We start from the raw sequence: 19,463 nt of genomic DNA, 5'->3' as shown, positions 1-19,463 counted from the left end.
AATTATTCATATTCATGTTCATGTTTCATTCTTTCTCTAAACTTGTTTTTTTTTTTTCTGTCTCTCTCCACTTTCTGCCCTTTCCCTTTTTAAAATTTAGGACGTCCTATAAACGTCCCATGACTTGTATATATATATAATATGAAAAACAAGTGAGTTATTTATTTATATTCTTTCCTTTAGTTAAAAAAAAGAGCATTAAAGGGTATTTATTAATAAAACATTCAGGGACTTATAAGGATTTACACAAAAATTTAATTAATAGGGACTGTAAATAATTTATGAGAACACGAGGACAAAAGCATAAAAATCACGGAAACGGGTTTGTGCGGCGGAGGACGGCAATGGCGGGAGAGAGCCGGAGAGCTCGAGCTCTTTTCATGGCGTTCGGGACCAAGGGAGACGTCCTTCCCATTGCCGTAAGTCCTCTCATCATCAATGACCTCTCTTTCTTCTCTTATCTAAGCTTTACCCCTATTCAATCCATGCAGGCAATCGCCGCTGCTCTTGCGCGCGATCAATTGCAGTATCAAGTGCTATTGATCACTCACTTGGCTCATCGGAGCATTTCCGATCGTTTGGAAGGTATTGGCGTGTCCTTTGTTCCGATCTCATCGCCCCCTGTTGTTCCTGCTGCTGTTCTGGATGGTGTGTTGTTGTTCTTTTGATTTGATTATATTTGATTAGGTTGCGCTGTTGATAGTTTTGTTGTTTTGATTGTTTAGATTCTGAGAGTCTGTCTTTCTCTACGCGCAAGAGGGTCATTCGGGATGAACATAGGAAAGAGTGTTTGCTTTGCGATGGAGAGAGTTTTTGGAGATGGCCCAAGCTTGGAGGGTGACTTTATTGTTATCAATTTGTTTGCTTTGGTATAAATTAAACTTGGATAAATTCATTTTGGTTGAAATTAGAGTGAGACTTTGTGGATGGATTTTTCTTTTTCTTTTGGGTTCTTTCAGGAAGGATGGAGCCTGGCTGAATTGTTTCAAGTTCGCTGTGTTGTTGCTGCTCCTTATGTTGTTCCTTATAGGTTTGTGAGCTTTGCCATTTCATCAGTTACTGTGATTTCCTTGTTATATGGTTTTGCTAGCTTGCCCTGACAAAGGTTGGATTGATTTTTTCATTACTGATTTAGGTTTGGTTTTGATTTTGGAATTCATATATATGGAATTATTTATGAACATAAGATAACTTCGCAGCTTAAGTTTTTTTTGTAAGCAAATAAATATAGGGAATTAAGCATGAACTATCACAAACTTCATGTTGCATGGATCACGAGTTTGAAAGTTTTGCATAATATAAGTAGTTCACCGCTTTCAGTTATGGTTCTAAACAATGCATTTAGCAACCTCCATGCTAATGCATATAGAAACCTGTGTTATGTCTGAATTTTACCAGTGATTTGCCCATTATAAAATATATGCATTGCATGTATGTCTGAGCAGGCTTTTCCTTTATCCAGTCGTGTGCCTGTTGTGGTTTTTTGTTAATATCTTAGAGGTTCTTTTGTAGTAATTAGTCCTTTTCTCTGATTCTTGTGTATCATTTATCCTTATCCTTACTATGGCTGGATATTTCTCAAATGTTGGTCAGTGCCCCATCATCATTTGAGCACCGATTCAGACAGGAACTTCCACTTCTCTACAAGTATTTTCAAGAAGCTCCTGCTAACAAGGTACAAGATACTTATTGTGATGCCGTTATTTTTGTTATAATTTCATTTTGGGTTAACAATCTGGTTCTGTTTATGCGCACATTTACATGCTACGATGAAAAGATATACTTAATCCTTGTATAGACTAATGGTCTCATTGAACTAAATGTTTTGCTTTCCCAATACATCCATAGGTTTGCTGGAATGATGTGATGCATTGGATGTGGCCACTTTTTACAGAAGAGTGGGGTTCATGGAGAAGTGATTGCCTGAACCTGAGCCCGTTTCCTTTCACTGTTGGTGCATCAATCAAATATTTTTATATGATGATCTGTTCGATCAGATCTTTAAATTTTCAAGGACAAAGTGATTGATCACTTTTAATTTATATGTTCTTGATGTTGGTGACTGCTGCAGGATCCAGTTACCAATCTTCCCATGTGGCATGTACGGGAAGAGTCTCCATTACTGCTGTAAGATTCTATCCATAGATCCAGTGGCAGAAACTACTTTGTTAGACTAGTTTTGTCATTGCGAGTTCAAAATTAATTAGGTTGGATGTTCATACCTTATCCTACAACTTTTTAAATTATGGCCTCACTTATAAGCAACTGAGATAAAATGCATTGGCTAATTTTTCTATACAAAACAGTAGTTTCATCATCAGTTTCTTGTCTCATATCCAACATGCAATGCGATATTTTGTGCTATCTTGAAGTTCTATTATTCCCAGTCATCTTCTTTTTAATTCTTCTTTAATTTTCAGGTATGGTTTCAGCAAGGAAATTGTTGAATGCCCAGGTACTGTATGGAATTGTTTACTTCTGTTAATTTTCAATCTATTTTTGATCAACCTTTGTAGAAGCACCTCATTGTTGTTGATTTTGCTCTCTGATAATATGAATCTCATGCATTGTCATAAATACTAGCTGCATGTGCTTTTTCACTTCTTTTTCCTATTCTTTTATTTGTTAACTACTCAAAATTTGATCAAATGAATTGAAATTACTTTTAAGTGTGGGATTTTCTATATCACCTGCATTACTCAATGATGCCATACTGGAATGGAAAGGGGTCTTTTAGCACGTTACTGGGCATGGCATTTCAACAGGCTGGATGTGCTATTCCATGATCTGCACATGCGTTGTTTGTGGTTAAAGCTTTTTCTTTTCTTTTATATTTTAATTTTCTTACATATTAGTCACTTATTTGTTATGTTTTCCAGTGTCTTGGTTGTCTATAGATGCACTTCTTCTAATTAACTTTATGAAAAATGACTACATTGACAGGTTACTGGCCATCAAATAGTCGAGTGTGTGGTTTCTGGTTTCTGCCCATGGAGTGGCAATTTTCATGTGATAAATGTAGGGAAATAATTTTCTCAAATCCATCTAGCTATAAATTATGTGTAAACCATGCTGATTTACAAAATTTTATCCTGGAGCCATCTGGTCCATGCAAACCGATATTTGTGGGCCTCAGTTCTATTGGAAGGTAATTTTATTAGCTTTTCATACCTCTTTCTCCTTGCTAAATATCAATATATGATTGAACCTACAATTTTTTGTTCAAACTATGAATACCGATTGATTACATTCGAAAATTTTACTTTACATTGGATGTATACCCGTTGGGGAAAGACAATTTGATTAGCACAAAATTATATGCCATTTCTTCATGATTTGCGTAATGCATTTGTTACTAGAAGGTTGCCCAAATGCAGTTGTCTCCAAAAGGAAATCATCTGCAACCTGGATTGAGACATCATGCAAAAGACGTAAGCCTCTCAGTGGGAAGCGAACCTTACTCTTCTAATTTGAACATGTTCATGCCCTGCTATACTTTATCCGGAACCATACTTGAAATTAGTATTCTTCTGAAAGCATATGCATGGCAATAAACTAGAAATAGTTTATGTTGTCTGTTTCGTAGAAACTCTTGCTTTTCAATCATTTCAACTTTGTTGCTACAGAAATCCTAATTAATGCTTGTGTACCTGTTTCTAGTTAATATTGTAGTAACCTATGTTCTATTTCCTTTATTCCTTACAACCAAGATGTCTGTGTATTTTTCAGCATGGGTTATCTTACAAATCCCCGAGCATTTCTCTTGGTGCTCAAAGCTGTTGTAGAGATCACAAATCACAAAATTGTTCTTTTTTCGGCTGGATATGAGCCTTTGGATGCTTTGATTAGATCACTAACTGGGTCATCAAGTGAACAGGAACAATTGAAAGGCAGTGAAGATGGCATTTCCCTATTCAACAATCGGCTCTTTTGTTTTTCTGGGTCAGTGCTGTTCATTCAAGTACTTCCATTCTCTGCATTCATTTAATTAACCTAATTTCTTATTGCTCCTTTGTTTCGTGATATTATTAGTTGCATACCCTATAGCTGGATCTTTCCCAAGTGTGCTGTTGCAATACATCATGGAGGCAGGTGAGCATCCTCTAGGTTATGCCCTCATCTCTCCCAATTGTACCTTAAAGGTCAGTAAACACTGACTAAAAGTGTCCTATATTTTCTCTCCTGCATTTACCAGTGGATCTACTGCTGCAGCTCTGCATGCTGGAATTCCTCAGGTTGGTTTTAGAAGCATATCAGCAAACACTTGATTAATTACATATATCTTTAGAAATTTACTGATGTTACTATTGAATGTAAGCTATCTGCAATTAATACAAAAGTGTTTCATACTATTGGTGTTTGGATGTGTTACATGGTGCTTGCCATCAGTATGGTTGTTCATTTCACTTGCCACCTGGGTGAGCATGCATGTGACTCTTAATATACGTAGCATCTAGGAACATTTGTTTGCTCAGGTCCAACAGGACAATACATACCATACAAGATAGTTAGCATCTCTAAATCATATGTAGTTGCTTGCAGTTCTATTCAATCAGCAGAAAGTTTTATTGTTTATAAATGAGATAGCATTTGACCAAGAAAGAACATGCATGTCATGCATTGATTTCTTGTACCTATAATATCTCGGATGTGCATCAAATGACTAATACACTGTTCTGTTGGCAGATATTATGCCCATTCCTGCTAGATCAGTTTTACTGGGCGGAAAGGCTTTGCTGGTTAGGAGTTGCACCCACACCTCTCCAAAAGCAACATCTGGTTCCAGACAGCGATGATGCTACAAAGCATTCAGCTTGCTGCGGATGCCCTATCCAAGGCCGTCACAACTGCCTTATCCCGTGAAATAAAAGATCAAGCAACTATAATTGCCCGGAGAATATCTGCAGGAGGTATGTCACCAATTAAAATTATCATTCAGTTAGTCAGCTTGTTTTAATAAGTATGTTTCTTATGTTCACTTACAGGATGGAGTCAGAGAAGTTATTAAAGTTTTAAAGGAAGTAGTCATTTGTTCTGGAGAGCAAAAAAGCTGATATGAATTTGATTTGTGAGTTTGACATCTCTCCAGCAAATGTTGAATTCTGCTTACTTTCTCTTTTTCTGTTCTTTTTTGACTTCAATGTGAATAGACAACCATTTTTTCCATGAAATGAAAATAGAGGTCGGTAGTCCAATCAAAATGGGCTTTTAAAATCAGTATGGATGGAAACTTACATGCTAACTAACTGCTAAATCATTAGTATTGTTGTACAAGTATCCATGGTTTTAGATTTTTCTGCACTCCGAACTTTTTACAGCATTATATGACCCATTTGAGCATGGATATCTAGATCCGCTAAAATATCTCCGTCTTCAATCTCTTTGTCAGTGAGAGTAAGAGCTCTTTGAAGTTTTCTGTGACTGAAGACCTCAACCTCTGCCATAAGAACAGCAGTCACAGGACGGTGATCGGAAAACTTCAGTTCACTTCTCTTGTAATCCATTAGCTTCATACCCTTCCCATATGTCAAAATTCGATCACACCTGAGCAAAAAACCTATTCAGATTGCATTTGTTAAATGAATGAAAATTAAGAAGTTGATACCATGCAGGAGTTCTCCTTCCAGCCTTTTGTTCGTCCCGAACGTATTTCCCTGAATTCATTTCAAATTTGTAAGTAGGTGGGAAATCGATCACACCTTCCGACCACCCATCGAAAGCACGCCCTTTCTTGAGCTCTTTCTTTAACTGCAATGAAGAGTTAGTAGATCACTTATCAGAGAATGTTAGGAAAACAAGTAGAAGTATCATGATTCATGACTCACTTGATCCTTTTCAGCCAACTTAAACCACTCCCTTTTCGCAATGAGTTCATGTGTTTTCTCATACGGTAAATTTATTCGGTAATTCAAGTCTCCAAGCCAGATAATTCTTCTATCAAGATTGAGAAATTCTGGATCAAGCTCTGTGAATTTTGAAACATATTTAGAAAAAAAGAATGAAGTTATTGTGCTCACTCATGATCATGGATTGTTTTCGGTAATCCAATATCAGAAACTCTGTTGAATTGTGTTCTCTTGTGAATCTCATGGACGTCAGCATTCCTTTTATGTTCATCCCCTTCTTTCTCCCCAGATGTCAAGTGGCTACAAATAAAGCAAAAAAGTGTTTGATATATAGACATGCTCACTGATATTGCTCCCTGGAATCAATTTAAGAACTTTGTCAACAATTTTCAGAGAATATTGTAACACCAATACACAAATTGGAGAACTCTTTTTACCTTGTTGCCAATGTACCCCATTGCACCAACACCAACTGTTGATACTTTCAAGTTTTGTATGTGTTCTCGCAGGCTCCGGCGAACCCATATGGATATGAAAATGCCGATCATTTGCTTGCTTATAATCCTTACAAAAGGAGACCGCTTTTTCCTGCGTATCATATCATCAAGGTTAAGCTCGGCGAACAAGCTCATCTCCGATGGATCAATGTTGTCCTGAATCGCAAACTTGATAGAAGATTGTGATCTGAACGACTTCACTGATTTGAATGACTTTTTAGAGCTTAATGATGAGCAGTGTGATAGCAAGTCCAATGGCGGTTCTGGCCAAACTAATCCAACCTTCTCTAAGCTGCTGACAGTTTTTGTTAACTTCTTCTCTGAAGCAGTGAATTCATCTTCAATTGAGCTAAGCCGATGACACCGATCTAATCTCTTCATCAGAGATGGTCTTTTTTGTTCATTTAGTTCCTGTTGTACTCCGACATCATCGTCATCCAAGGGATGAACATTTTCTTCATCACTGTCAGTATCAGTTTCAGGCAACAGCTCCACAGCAGCAATCACAGAATCATCCGATGGCTTGAATCTCGACGGAGATGGAGGATCGCTGTAACACTTATACTTCGGCTTAACCGGTGTGATCTTGTTCAGTGTTTCAGCGGATAATGCGCTCCCATCTTGAAACCGGCCGATTATCTTCAGCTCCGAAATATGTTTCCGGCATTCAATGGTACAATCTCCTGAAGACTACAAATCAGAGAATCTCAATCACAAGCTCTGCAAACAAACATCGAATCAATCGAAGAATTGCTCGGAAGATTTCAATTTACCCAAGCACATAAATATCTGCTGGTTCATCCATGTCCAACCATTCTTCAATGTCCAAATCTTCAGGTGGGAGTTTTCCTGCAACATTCCATGTCCCAACACAGATCCTGAAGAACAGAAACAGAAACAGAAACACAATCAAAATCTCGGTTTCTTTTTCGTATTTTTCATCTGTTTATTATATTTTTGGAGATTAAACATACCTCAGTTCTCTTTGAATTGATATATTGTGCTCGAAAAGTCTCGGATTTTCTTCGTCTGTATTTGTATGGCATGCTCTCTTGACAGTTTGAAATGCAGAAAAACCAAAGTTCATAAATACAAATTCATGCATTTGAACTTGAATTAATTATAATACTATCATTTTTTTTTTGGGAAAGAGGAGCGGGCGAACCGCTCAAAGGCAGGGGGCGTGCCAAGTCTCGGTGGAATAAATGGGGATGGAGCCATGCTCACGTAGCCTGAACCACCCATACACAAATCACTGATTCACAACTCCCGAAATGCGCTCGATGAGAATCGAACTCTCACCAGCTCGGTGAGAGGCTATCGGCGACCCAGATGTCTCAATAGGCCAGAAAGGTCGTTGGCAATTATAATACTATCATTGACATACCAGTATTCACTCTTGTTTCATCCAAACAATTCATTTCTGCAAATCAAAACACAAAATTCAGAGAAAATTTTAAAAACAGAAGATCAAATAAGAACAAGAATATTATGAAAATAACCTTCGTAATCTAATTCGTTTTCATCATCTCCTTCATCAATATCTGCACTAAAATCAGTACTATTGGAGCCAATATTGAGCCATTTCTTGAACACAATCGTTTGGCCATGAATGCTTCAAAATTCAATCAAATACCAAAAATTAACAAACACAAACAACTTATAAGAGAACATCAAAAGAACAAGAAAAAAACAAAGAGATTTAATATCAAGTACCTCTTCATGTTTTTTCATTCTAGTTTGTCTCATGCTTTTGATTTTCTTGCTTTTCTCTTTGAGGTTGTGTATGATAACTAAAGTAGTTGTGTTTTGTAATAACCAAGTTGGCTTTAAACCTGTAACTTTAATATAACCTCCATTTCATCACAAGATGGCAACTAACTCTTTGTCAGTGAGGTTGGATGCTGCCACTTGGAACATCAAGATCCTCCTCTATTTAATCTTTTTCCCTTTTAAAATAATATTTGTTATTATAAATACATATAATATACATTTATTCTATAAATAATTCTAATTTAAAATTTAAATATAATTGATAATATGTGCTTATATTATAAAAATAATAATATATCTAAAGATACATACATAAAAGATATATATAGGGTCTTCAGACGGGCGTCTATTGGTGGGAATAGTGTCCCATTGTAGAGAGGGACATAGAGTAATGGATAGGTTGTCCTGTGTTTTTTTAGTTTTTGTAGGAATTACGATTTGACGATTTCAGATCAATTTAGTTATTGACAATACGATCGCATTTCATTTCAAATCTGTCGATCTGTACTTATTTATAAAGCACGATAATACTATTTCATCAAATATCTGCAGATCGTTGAAATTTCAATCCATCTACTGCATCAATATTTATAGAGTATGCATGACGCTTAAATATACTATATATATATATATATATATATTAAAATGAAAAACCTGCTTGAATGTATGATAAATTTTTGCCTATTATAACATTTGCTGAGAAAGATCTATTTTTTAAACAACGTCCCATATTTTGTTGCAGAAGACTTGAGGTAAAAAAAAACAAAAAACCACCTACTAAATTTTTATTTAAAATTAAAACCAATGTATATTTTAATAATTTTGCTTACATATTTTAATAATAAAAATAAAAAGAACTATATGTGTAGAAAGTTTGGATTTGTTGTCTCATGAATGCACATTGCACATGGAATGGTAGTGCCAAAATTTGATTAAATGAAGTATCAATAGATTGATGTCCCCTCCAATGAAGATATCATGTCTTGTATTTTTGTCTGATTTAATATTTTATTTAATTAGATTAATATATATATATATATTTGATCAGATATCTAATCTTATCTACTCGTTTTCTCTGCCCATATTTATATCAATGTCTTGGTTTTGTCTAAATGTTTATATATATATATATATATATATATATATATATATATATATATAAAGTATGGTTTGAATTAAATTTTTATGTTTTAATTAAGGTGGATTAAATTAATTGTTTGCGGTTCATAGATGGACACGTAGTGAAAATTACATTTTCATTTAGGAATTTATTAATGAAAACAAGGTCATACTTCTTTGATTTGATTTCAACCATCGAAATAATTAATTACTCTTCATATGATTCTTGATAAGTTAAAATATTAATGATACGACTTTGACTATATAAACCATCTTAATTTTTCCCGTATTAGTTTTTTATGATTTTATATTCTTATGTATAATTTTTTAAAAAAATTTATTTACAAGTCATAAATAGGATTCAAACTCTTGCTCTTTGAGATTTAAATTATATTGTTAATTATAAACCACAAATTAGATATAAATAAAATGAATATTTAAAGAGGTTAAAGGCTTATTACTGATTTTATTGATATTTTACTCATGCATTATGATTTTCTGTTATATTGCAAATTGAGTATTGATTATTGAGTGTTGTCAATATACTTTTTTTATAAAAATGCTCTTATTACTAAAAATCTTATAATAAGATAAATTTATTTTAGCATATTAACTTCTTTTTTTTTTTGGATAATTACATATTAACTTCTAATATATATATATATAAGTATTTTTTGAAAGTGTATTAGTAATTGTATTTTATTTATAAAAGTGTGAAAGTGAAAGCCCCAAGAGAGAAACCTTGGGCTAGCCCAATGGTAACTACCCATGATTGTAATTTAGAGGTTTCGAGTTTAAATCTCTCATATTACAATTCATATTTAGGGTCCTCCATGAGGAGTTACGTGTCAAGGATTCCACTCGTTCTCCCTCCAAAGTTGCATAGACGGGGATTATTCCCCAAGAGGTCGTCATTGCCATCGTAGCTGATGCACCTCGCACTCCGTCGTTTGTCCGTTGATTTGTCGCTTGTCGATTTTATCAAACCCAAGAGAAAATGATAAACTAATTAAGAAGTTCTCATTCTTACCTGCCAACAAAATTCTAACTTCTTTCTTTTACCATTATCAATGACTTAAAGTCTTCATATTTTACTCGTTTTAAAGATAATAAACAATGCAAATTTAAAAAAAGAGAGAAAAAAAAGCAACATCATTGTTGCCTTTTGATCAATAAATATAAGACTATTCATTTGAATTATTTGTTGTTTATAAGTTCATCAAATACACATAACATGCTCCTTCACTAGCATCACATTTCATTTTATACTAAATTAATTAATCTCTATTTAATTTGTCTAAGATTAAGGAGCTAATAATATTTTAAGGGACTAATTTTTTTTTTTTAGTTAGTGGTGGTGGTAGTGATAGTCATATAGTGGTGGTTGCAAAAATTAATAGACTTAATTATAATCTATCTTATGAGTAATCACTTTTTAATCATGAGATGGATTGATCGTCACCTTTTAACTCTAGTGTCTTTTTTTTCTTTTTTCTTTTTTCTTTTTGCAAAAGAAAACTAATAGAAGAAGGTTGTGGCACTATATGTGATTATGAAACCGTTGAATGGTTAAACATAATCATTTGATTTAAGATAATTAAGACATTGACTTTTTTGGCCTACTTCTTATTAGCACTAACAAGTTTTGTTTAAACAGTATGCCCTAGAAGATTCATAGAACAACATCTACTTTTTTGGCCAACTTGGCCAACTAAGAAGATTCATAGAGTTCAATATTTATGAGCCTTCATCATGACCGTTGAAATGTGAATCCCATGCTTTTAGTGTAACTGTATTTAAAAACAGTAACACAATCAAAAGTGAAATACACAGTATTTTAATATGTATCATTCCATCCTAATTGATACAATAATTCAATCAATCACAATCGTTAAATCTAACGTTCACTAACACTTCAGTTTAACTAAAAACCCAAAAAAGAACAACATACTCACCCCTTAACTATTGATACAATCCGTTTTTTAGTATTCATTTAATTGTTTATATCCTCATTTGTTTCTATATCTCTCATAATATTTTATTATTATTATTATTATTTTTTTTTGTCTCTCTATCTTTGATAAATCTAGGGATGTTCGTGTGTGTGTATATATATATGTTTCTTTGTGCGCATTTAGTTCTTTAAAATCTATGGATGTTAGATTATATTATTTATAGGAATGGTATACATAATTTATTATTAGTTACTATTACATTATAAGATATTGTTAAGTAGTATAATATATTATTAATTACTGTTAAGTACTCGGTGTATGAATCAACAATGATCATTAAATACAAATTTAAAAGTCACTATAATTTTGAAATCCAAACATGATTGGGCCTTATATATATATATATATATAATAAATTTTAACAAATATGAAAAAGTTACTTTCAGATTAAGTAATGATTTTAACTTCCTGGAATTTGACAGACTTTTCAACGCATAGCCTATGCTATTTTCTGTAAATTAGGCTTTACTTTATATAAATTAATATGGACTATATATAAACTCGTGAAAAATATTTGAAGTAGGATATTTACAGCTAAATGTAAAGTTTTTTTAAATAAAAGCAAAAAGATGAGATAGAAAAAATATAATTGAATTTCCCAAATTTGTAACTTGTGTTATTTCTTAAATTAGGCTTCAAATTATAGACTCTCAAAAATAATTGAAGCTGATGTTTAATACTAGATTTATATTTCTTCTAAATAAAAAAATCAAGCAAAATAATTGATAAAAAAAATAATAATTAATACCATAGGATTTTTGGTCTCGTAATTCTAATTCACACAGTAAAAAAACTTGATTTGCAGGACTTTCATTGTTTAGGTTTGAAATGCATTTGACACAGGTGTCAAGGGTCCATGACTGTGTGAACGAATTTGCAACCTAATCCTTATGTTGATAGGGTAAGGGCATAAAGATGAAGTATTATTGCCTATATGCATGTACACACCCTAATATGCTATATGGCTTGGCGCATTTAATTGTGAAAATTTAAAAAAAAAAATGATGAAAGCCCTGAAATTTCTCCAAAAATATTGAGAATCATGGAGGAGAGAGTTTGATTCATATGGTAGGTGTTATGACAGATAAGAAATATAAATGTATGTATAGTTAAGCTGTTATTCATGTGATTTTCTCATCCCTTCACATGAACATAATGAAGAAAGATTAGTACCCAAGTAATTCATAATAAGATAAAATCCTATAAATATATTTTTATTTCATTTGATTGATTGTTAACTATCTATTTTTTTTTATATCCAATTGATGCTTTTATTCTCTATGTTCATTAATTTGCCGACTAAATTTAGCTCAATTATTATATGATTGATTGATTGCTAATCTCTCTCTTATATTATGAAAAGTTAATGTATATATTTCAAGAAGTTAATTAGATTTAATCATTGTTTAATCTCTGCTAATTTGCCGACATTTAAAATGATTAAGAAGTTGACCTTGATAAGAATACGTGTATCTTTATGTCTATGTCTTGTGATTTTATTATGTGAACATATATAAATTAATATGGTTCCATTTGTCTACATTCACAATTAAGACCTTTTAAATTAAATTTAATAATAATTATAACAGTCAACAATAATTAAGGTTAGAATCTTGTTCTTTTTTTGATTCGTTTTTGAAATTTAGTGATCAACCTAACCATAATTTTTTATTTTAATTAATGTTATATCTTGAGTGAGTTATTAAACCATTAATTGTTTGTTCACCTCAATTATAATCAATAATAAAATAAGTATTAAGTTTAAGAACTTCGAGGATTAATTATTGAATCCAATTTCATATCACTCATTTAATATGCAAAGTGATCAGAATGTTTCTCGAATCAAGCAATCAAAAATTAACTTGTTTAAAAAACTTTGATTATTTTCAACTCAATCATGTAATAAACTAATTAATTAAAATTAACTTTGGGGCCAAGCTATGTTACTTTTATTATTTTTATTTTTATTATTTTTTATTTATTTAAAAAAGTCCGACAAGTGCACATATTCAAGAAATTGAAATGTAGGCAGCATTGAGGTTCCGCCCATATGTTCTAATCCAACTAATAAGAGGATTGGATTGTAAACCCGCTCCTAACTCATATATAGTATCATTGCATAATTTGATTTAGATATCTCATACATCAGGTCTTTCATAGTAAAAATAATACCACTGAACCAAAGATCTTTGGGCCAAACTATGTTGTTAGACTTTATTAAAATTGAATCATCATCAATTATAATATAAAATTTAAAGTTACCATTTGAAGAGAGAGAGAGAGTAAAAGTAAAATGGTGAAAACTTGAAATGTGGATAAGAATCATTTATGGTGAAGAAGACAAGATTTTGGATTCTATAACATGAATATTTGCAGAGTTTTGAATTAATTATGTGAAGTGATATGCATTATTAATTCTTCTTAATTTGGTTGGTGGCCATATGCGCCACCATATGTTAATGGTATAGTACTATAATTTAAGTTTATATATATATATATATATAGTTAAATGTATACTATACTACACCAAATTAAAACAGAGAAATTTTCATCCTGAATAATATTTTTTTTTTATTTGAGAACCAAATACACACACACAAGATTTAATTGCCTAGATAAACATAATAAGTAATTATTTTTTTATAAATATTAATATTTTTATTACCATTAATTAAAATTTTACCACTAATTTTAATTTAAAAATAAATAAAATAATTGCTAAACCCTAAACCTCTCCTCCCGCTTCTTTTTTTCCCCTTCTGTTTTTAAAATAGAAACCCTACACTCTCTCATTCTCACTCACTCACACAAACCCTAAACCCTTCTTCTTCTTCTTCTTCTTCTTTAATGCAAACCCTAGAACCTAAAACCCTAAAGAAACCTTATATATATATATATATATATATATATATCCTCTTTTTCATATACAAAACCTAAACCAACATTTTTATTTAAATATTATAAAACCCTAAACCCTCCTTATCCTTCACATCAAACAAACCCTAAATAAATAAATAAATAAGCTTATAAATACAAGCTCTCTCCTCACAACACTCACTCAAACACTTCACACTCTTCACGTACACTATCAAAAACCAAAAAAACAACAACAACAACAACAACAACATGGCTTTGCATATATGCAAAACACTAGCATCCTTCATACTTGAATACCCAGAGATCCTCCTCTCCATTGCATGCTTCTCCATTCTCTTCCTCATAAACACCGGCCACCGTCTTCCGGTCACTTGGCCGGTGGTTGGCATGATCCCTTATCTCCTCCACGCCCCAAACCTCCATGACTGGCTCACCGACATTCTCCGAAAAAGCCATTGCACCTTCATCTTCAAAGGTCCATGGGGTTGTTCCATGGACCTCCTTCTCACTTGTGACCCTGCCAACATTAACCATGTCTTCAACTCCAACTTCACAAACTACCACAAAGATCAAAACTTCTCCGAGATCTTCGATATCCTCGGCGATGGCATTTTCAATGCCGATCATGATTCATGGATGTTTCAGAGAAGAAAAGCACATGCACTGATAAACAACAAGAGGTTCAAAGCTTTTGCAGCTCAAGCCAGCCATGAGAAAGTAAAGAGAAGCCTTGTTCCTCTTCTCAACCATTTGGCTGAGAAAGATGAGCTATTTGATTTGCAAGATGTTATCTTGAGACTCACTTTAGATCTCACTTGTTTCATGATCTTAGGCATTGATCCTTGTTCTCTTTCAATAGGGTTCCCTAGTGTACCATTTGCCAAAGCCATTGATGATGCTGAAGAAGCCTTGTTTTACAGACATGTCACTCCATTGACATGGAAATGGATAAGGTTCACAAAGGAGAAGAAGCTTGCCAATGCATGGAAGACCATTGATCATTTCATCATGCATTATATATCTCAAAGAAGAAGCAGTACTCATGAAAACACAACAACAAAAGCCGGAGACTTACTTTCATCATACCTTGAGAGTGAAGAAGAGGTTGTTGGATTAGGGTTAGGGTTAGGATTAGGTTTTGATAAGTTTCTTAGAGACACAACTTTGAATCTAATGCTGGCAGGGAGAGACACAACTAGTTCAGCTCTCACTTGGTTCTTCTGGCTAGTAGCAACTCACCCACAAGTTGAAACAAAGATATTGAATGAACTAAAAGAGAAAAGCATACAGTTTGGATAAAGCTTATCATAACAATGATAATCTCCATTGTTTGATATATCTTCATGCAGCATTGTTGGAGTCTTTGAGACTGTATCCTCCGGTGCCATTTGAGCACAAAGGAGTTCATCGGAGAGATGTTTTGCCGAGCGGTGAACATGTCGATGACTCGAGAATGGTTGTGGTTTCATTGTATGCAATGGGGAGGATGGAAGGGATATGGGGGAAGGATTGCATGGAGTTTAAGCCAGAAAGATGGATTTCAGAGAATGGAAAGATTAAACATGAGCCTTCTTATAAGTACTTTGTGTTTAATTGTGGACCAAGGAGTTGTTTGGGAAGAGAGCTTGCATTCACTCAGATGAAAGCCATGGCTGCTGCCATGATTAAGAGCTTTGTTTTTAAGGTTAAAGATGGCCATGTTCCACGTCCAAAGATTTCTATTTTGCTTCATATGAAGGATGGCTTGATGGTTAGGGTTAGAAAAAGAGATGAAGATGATAATGATGAAGAAGAAGAAGAAGTACAACATTGAGTTTATGAGTTTCATTTCATGTATGCATGGTTAGTTTTTATGTTATGTTGTTGTGTTGTTATGTTGTTTGATGTTTCAGTGAATAAAAATTTTATGCATGCAAACACGTATCAAGAAAGGGTACGTAATATATATATATATATATAAATTGGGTTCGGATGCTATGAAATTATGAGGTTTTGTGGGGATATATACGTAAAAACAACTCTTTCTTTTATTTATGGATGCCCATTTATTATGCTTCCGTGTACTTGCATGATCATAACTTATGAGAAGTACGTACATTAATTACGTACAAAAAAAAAAACGTGGGAATCTTTCATGCCTGTTGGTGCAATCAATAAGCTTATAAGATATATATATATATAAATATACTTATATATTATTTATAAATTACTTCAAAAAATACAATAAAACCCAACAATTTGGTTTAATGTTTCCCAACCATCAGAGAAAAAAACCAATGAGAAAAAGAAAGAAACATTAGAGACATGAAGAATATTTTTGCTGATGTATTTTACTCAATATATATATATATATATACACATGATAAGTGCAATTGAAAGCCAGAGAGAGAAAAAGGACAAGTTATGATAAATCAAATCTCATTGCATTTTGTAAGCTTTCATTGAATGAAGAGGAAATATATCCAGAGAGTAAACATAAAGACTGGAAGAGATATGAACTAGTGTATAACAGTTGGCCTGATAATTATTGGCCAGCAATTCTGGCATATCATTTAACTTTTGGTTCAGGAAATCATGAATGCATATACCTGACCAGAAAGATGACCAATTCAAATGGCCAAGAAATAAATATGAAACTTATTTTGCTCTGTTTGAAGGAGGCACAAGAGAGCTATTTTTCCATATTTTCCCAAGGTTGTCTCACTTGAATGTTTGTTCTCTTAATCTGCAAAAAGAAGCAGGTGACAATGAGTGTGCTTGGATTGAAGGAAAATAGAGGGGGAAAAAAAAAGAAATTTACCTTCATGTGTTCTATGCTTTTTGTTACCAAAGTATAAGGTTTTACTTTTTACTAGTACTAACTTGAGCATATCTTATGATGTCACAACCACAAACAGCAGAGGGCAAACTTAATTTAGTGGTTGATGTGATACTAGGAATTCGGGCTCATTAGTAAGTTGGTTGAGATCTTTCAATGTGAACGTCAGGATGTTTATTGTGAAAACTGTTAGGTAGAGCTAAGTTACTTTTCTAGACTAAATATGGAATCATGGGTGTGCATGCTTATCTGTGTGTGAGCAATGGCAAAAACTTCTATGAAGTTTTGATCTAAAGAACCGTAATTGGAAAGTTTATGGATACAACTTATAACTTATTGTTGCTACAAGGGATTTTATTCACCCTTGATTAATCATGCATGTATGAACAGTTATTAATACTGGATTTGGTTAAGCTAATTAAAATTAAATGATATGATTTTCATACAAGACATAGACCCCTTCAAAAAGAGAGGCAAACAAACAAGTAGTTCTCAGAATATAACATTCCTCATTTCCGTAGTAAGCTCTTAACTATATTGGCTGAATTGCGAATACAATTCGAAACTGACGTTTCCACAAAAAAACACTGGCACACACCCATTTTTCCTGGAATACTACAGTTTCTGTTCAAATACTCTTTTTTAAGTCCTTTTTTGCAATCAATTGGAGCCTCCCACTAGGTGGTAATGCAGCAAACCTAACAGCTTCATGGAAGGCTAGCTAGGATCTCAGGTGTTTGTCAGCCTACAATTCATGATAAGAAAGATACTGATGGAAAGCACTGTGGAGTAATGCGAAATAATAAAAAACTCCAATAATTCAAGGCTGTGAACGAGTAAATGGGTAAACCAACCAGGAGCATTTTACCATTTATTATTATTTACTGCCCTGTACCTATTGCGTTCAGGACATCATCAAAAACACAGCCAAAAAATAAAGCTCCTACACTGAAATCCAAAACACATAAATATAGCACTAAGCCCATTACCTATGGGTGGAATGTCTTATTAGAAATTAAGCCAATTAATCGAGGTCAAATGTCAATCACCTCAGCCACAATAAGGTAAACAACTAATAAAGTTTAAATCCTGTTAGTCTCAGGTGAGACAGGGAGTAGAAATGGAAAGAAGCATATCCCAAATCCTAATAAAGTTTGCCTCCTCTCTGTATCAATATATAATTAATAACCTACACGTTACTCTAACTAGAATCAAGCCTCATAATATAAATAAGGAAATCCAAAGTACCCTCAAGACATGGCCTGAAGGATAGATGGTTCATTCAAATGGTTCCTTCCTTTCCTTTTTTTTATTAATTTAGTTGCACACAGCTAATTCTCATAGGCCATCATCGACAAAAGAAACATCTTTGTAGATTCTAGCCGGAAAAGATCAGGTATATTGTGTTGACATGTGACAATACATGCTGCATGAAAAAAATCTTGCCTTTGAAGAGCTACACACTAGTTTCTCAATTTTGAGTAAGCATATAACAAGAAAGAGTCCTGCCTGGACTAAAGATGTTCCTAAAATACCAAGAAGGCTCTCAACAGGTTGCCTTTGCATATCATCAAAGAAGCAAATCCAATTTTTTCATTCCCTTCAAAATCAACATGCTTCTTGTTTAGTTGCAAAAAACACACCATCCAGCTCTCTTCTTCAACAATAAAAGTCCAATCTAAAACATCAAAAAACTCCAACAAGCTCAAGCTATAATAATCCAACAACCCTAATTCACTAAGTTCATCACAGAAATAATTCCTCTAGTACAACCTTAGAATTGCATTCCAAATCACAGGGCTTAACTTCACATTATCCTCGAAAAATGACTCATTTTGAATATAATCCCTAATGAACAAAAGCAAAAGCAAATGAACGGATTCCAAATCAATCAAAGAGAATTAATTAATCATAAATAACATGAATATGAAGCATAAATGAAATTCAGGAAAACAAAACACAAGAATTTCACCAACCTCGAAAAAACTAGTCATCGAGTTGCTTGAGCTCAGCCTTGAGCTGCTCCATCTTAAGCCCCATCGATCGCTGCAACGCCGCCCTCTCCGTCTCCGGCAACCTCGCGAGCAACCCATCGAACATACCAAGGGCGGCATTGGCAGCCTCGCGGGCACACTCAGCCTCTTCATTGAAATACACAGTCTCTTTGGACTCCATGGCGGCCTCAATCTCCTCCCGTGCCTCGGCGAACTTGAGATTGATCTCGTCGATCTCCTTCCCGTACTCCGCCGCCTCGCCACCGGCGGTGAGCCATCGCCGAGGAGGAGAAACTAGGGTTAATCCCGCAACGTGAGGCTTGGGAATCGATGGAGATCGAGAGAACAAGCAATCGAAGATGGTTCTCGAGAGCAAAGATCGAGTGCTTCGGTGCATTCTCTCGATCTTCGATTTCTCAGCGCGCGGAGAAAAATTAGGGTTTTAGATTTGATGAAAAATGATAACTTTTTTTTTATGTTAAAAAAATTATACTCAAAATTTTATTTTAATCCCTGCATTTAAA

General features: G+C 33.7%; 3 protein-coding genes and 1 pseudogene across 4 annotated transcripts; 2 read left to right on the top strand and 2 right to left on the bottom strand.

The window, feature by feature from the left end:
* Window positions 1–282: 282 nt before the first annotated feature.
* Window positions 283–6,484, top strand: LOC120280327 (sterol 3-beta-glucosyltransferase). Its single transcript, XM_039287123.1, is given in 17 exon segments — window positions 283–419; window positions 492–648; window positions 726–790; window positions 792–869; window positions 960–1,030; window positions 1,594–1,675; window positions 1,849–1,950; window positions 2,072–2,127; window positions 2,421–2,455; window positions 2,944–3,148; window positions 3,730–3,942; window positions 4,033–4,092; window positions 4,196–4,235; window positions 4,687–4,800; window positions 4,802–4,910; window positions 4,986–5,068; window positions 6,356–6,484. Coding segments are annotated over 16 exon segments (1,485 nt in total). The 5' UTR covers window positions 283–344; the 3' UTR covers window positions 5,009–5,068; window positions 6,356–6,484.
* LOC120280326 (type IV inositol polyphosphate 5-phosphatase 3-like) lies at window positions 5,135–7,482 on the bottom strand. The gene is given in 9 exon segments (XM_039287122.1): window positions 5,135–5,544; window positions 5,606–5,748; window positions 5,826–5,934; window positions 6,018–6,202; window positions 6,284–6,943; window positions 6,945–6,995; window positions 6,997–7,033; window positions 7,117–7,221; window positions 7,318–7,482. Coding segments are annotated over 9 exon segments (1,653 nt in total). The 5' UTR covers window positions 7,449–7,482; the 3' UTR covers window positions 5,135–5,312.
* A 6,894-nt stretch (window positions 7,483–14,376) lies between these two features.
* LOC120281245 lies at window positions 14,377–15,940 on the top strand (annotated as a pseudogene).
* A 588-nt stretch (window positions 15,941–16,528) lies between these two features.
* On the bottom strand, window positions 16,529–19,394 carry LOC120280242. Of its 2 annotated transcripts, none has more exons than XM_039287015.1 (2): window positions 18,922–19,394; window positions 16,529–16,852 (listed from the first exon to the last, which is right to left on the bottom strand). In XM_039287015.1, the coding sequence occupies exon 1, from the start codon at window positions 19,334–19,336 to the stop codon at window positions 18,932–18,934; it is 405 nt and encodes a 134-aa protein (XP_039142949.1). In that variant the 5' UTR covers window positions 19,337–19,394; the 3' UTR covers window positions 16,529–16,852; window positions 18,922–18,931. The 2 variants fall into 2 exon arrangements, with proteins under 2 accessions (XP_039142949.1, XP_039142950.1); XM_039287016.1 differs by lacking the exon at window positions 16,529–16,852 and adding an exon at window positions 17,565–17,690.
* Between the last annotated feature and the right edge of the window lie 69 nt (window positions 19,395–19,463).

This window comes from Dioscorea cayenensis, chromosome 17, assembly GCF_009730915.1.
Source record: "Dioscorea cayenensis subsp. rotundata cultivar TDr96_F1 chromosome 17, TDr96_F1_v2_PseudoChromosome.rev07_lg8_w22 25.fasta, whole genome shotgun sequence".
Taxonomy (NCBI): Eukaryota; Viridiplantae; Streptophyta; class Magnoliopsida; order Dioscoreales; family Dioscoreaceae; genus Dioscorea; species Dioscorea cayenensis.
This window is presented reverse-complemented; position numbering and strand designations above follow the sequence as displayed.

What these genes read in the sequence shown, in the direction of transcription:
- LOC120280242 (XM_039287015.1), bottom strand. Translation starts at nt 19,336, where the DNA reads ATGCACCGAAGCACTCGATCTTTGCTCTCGAGAACCATCTTCGATTGC.